The sequence below is a fragment of the Penaeus monodon genome, chromosome 23 (genome assembly GCF_015228065.2).
Source record: "Penaeus monodon isolate SGIC_2016 chromosome 23, NSTDA_Pmon_1, whole genome shotgun sequence".
Classification (NCBI taxonomy): Eukaryota; Metazoa; Arthropoda; class Malacostraca; order Decapoda; family Penaeidae; genus Penaeus; species Penaeus monodon.
Genome location: NC_051408.1, coordinates 19547006 through 19547214, shown reverse-complemented (window position 1 = coordinate 19547214; position 209 = coordinate 19547006). Strand labels below are relative to the sequence as shown.

The window sequence follows — 209 nt, the reverse complement described above, 5'->3', positions numbered from 1 at the left end:
ACCTCTATATACACGACTGCCACCACTTACGTCTCCACCATGCGCGCCTCCCAGTCCCAGCCGAGGAAATGCTCCGGAGACTCCTCCACGGTGACCTCAACGACGCGCTCCTCGCCGCCTGCAGGAGGAAGGGAGTCTCTCTTGGCTCCTAGGTCGTCCACGTTACTCTCATTTCTTTTTCAGTGAATGATCACGTTATAATGCTCGGA

The 209-nt window shown here is 56.0% G+C and overlaps 1 protein-coding gene across 1 annotated transcript in view; it reads right to left on the bottom strand.

Annotated features, from left to right (window-relative positions):
- Window positions 1-209, bottom strand: part of LOC119588168 — a 71572-nt gene that overhangs the window by 974 nt on the left and 70389 nt on the right. The window contains exon 8 of the mRNA XM_037936872.1: window positions 31-118. Coding sequence (XP_037792800.1) covers window positions 31-118 — 88 coding nt within the window. The remainder of the gene's footprint in view (window positions 1-30; window positions 119-209) is intronic.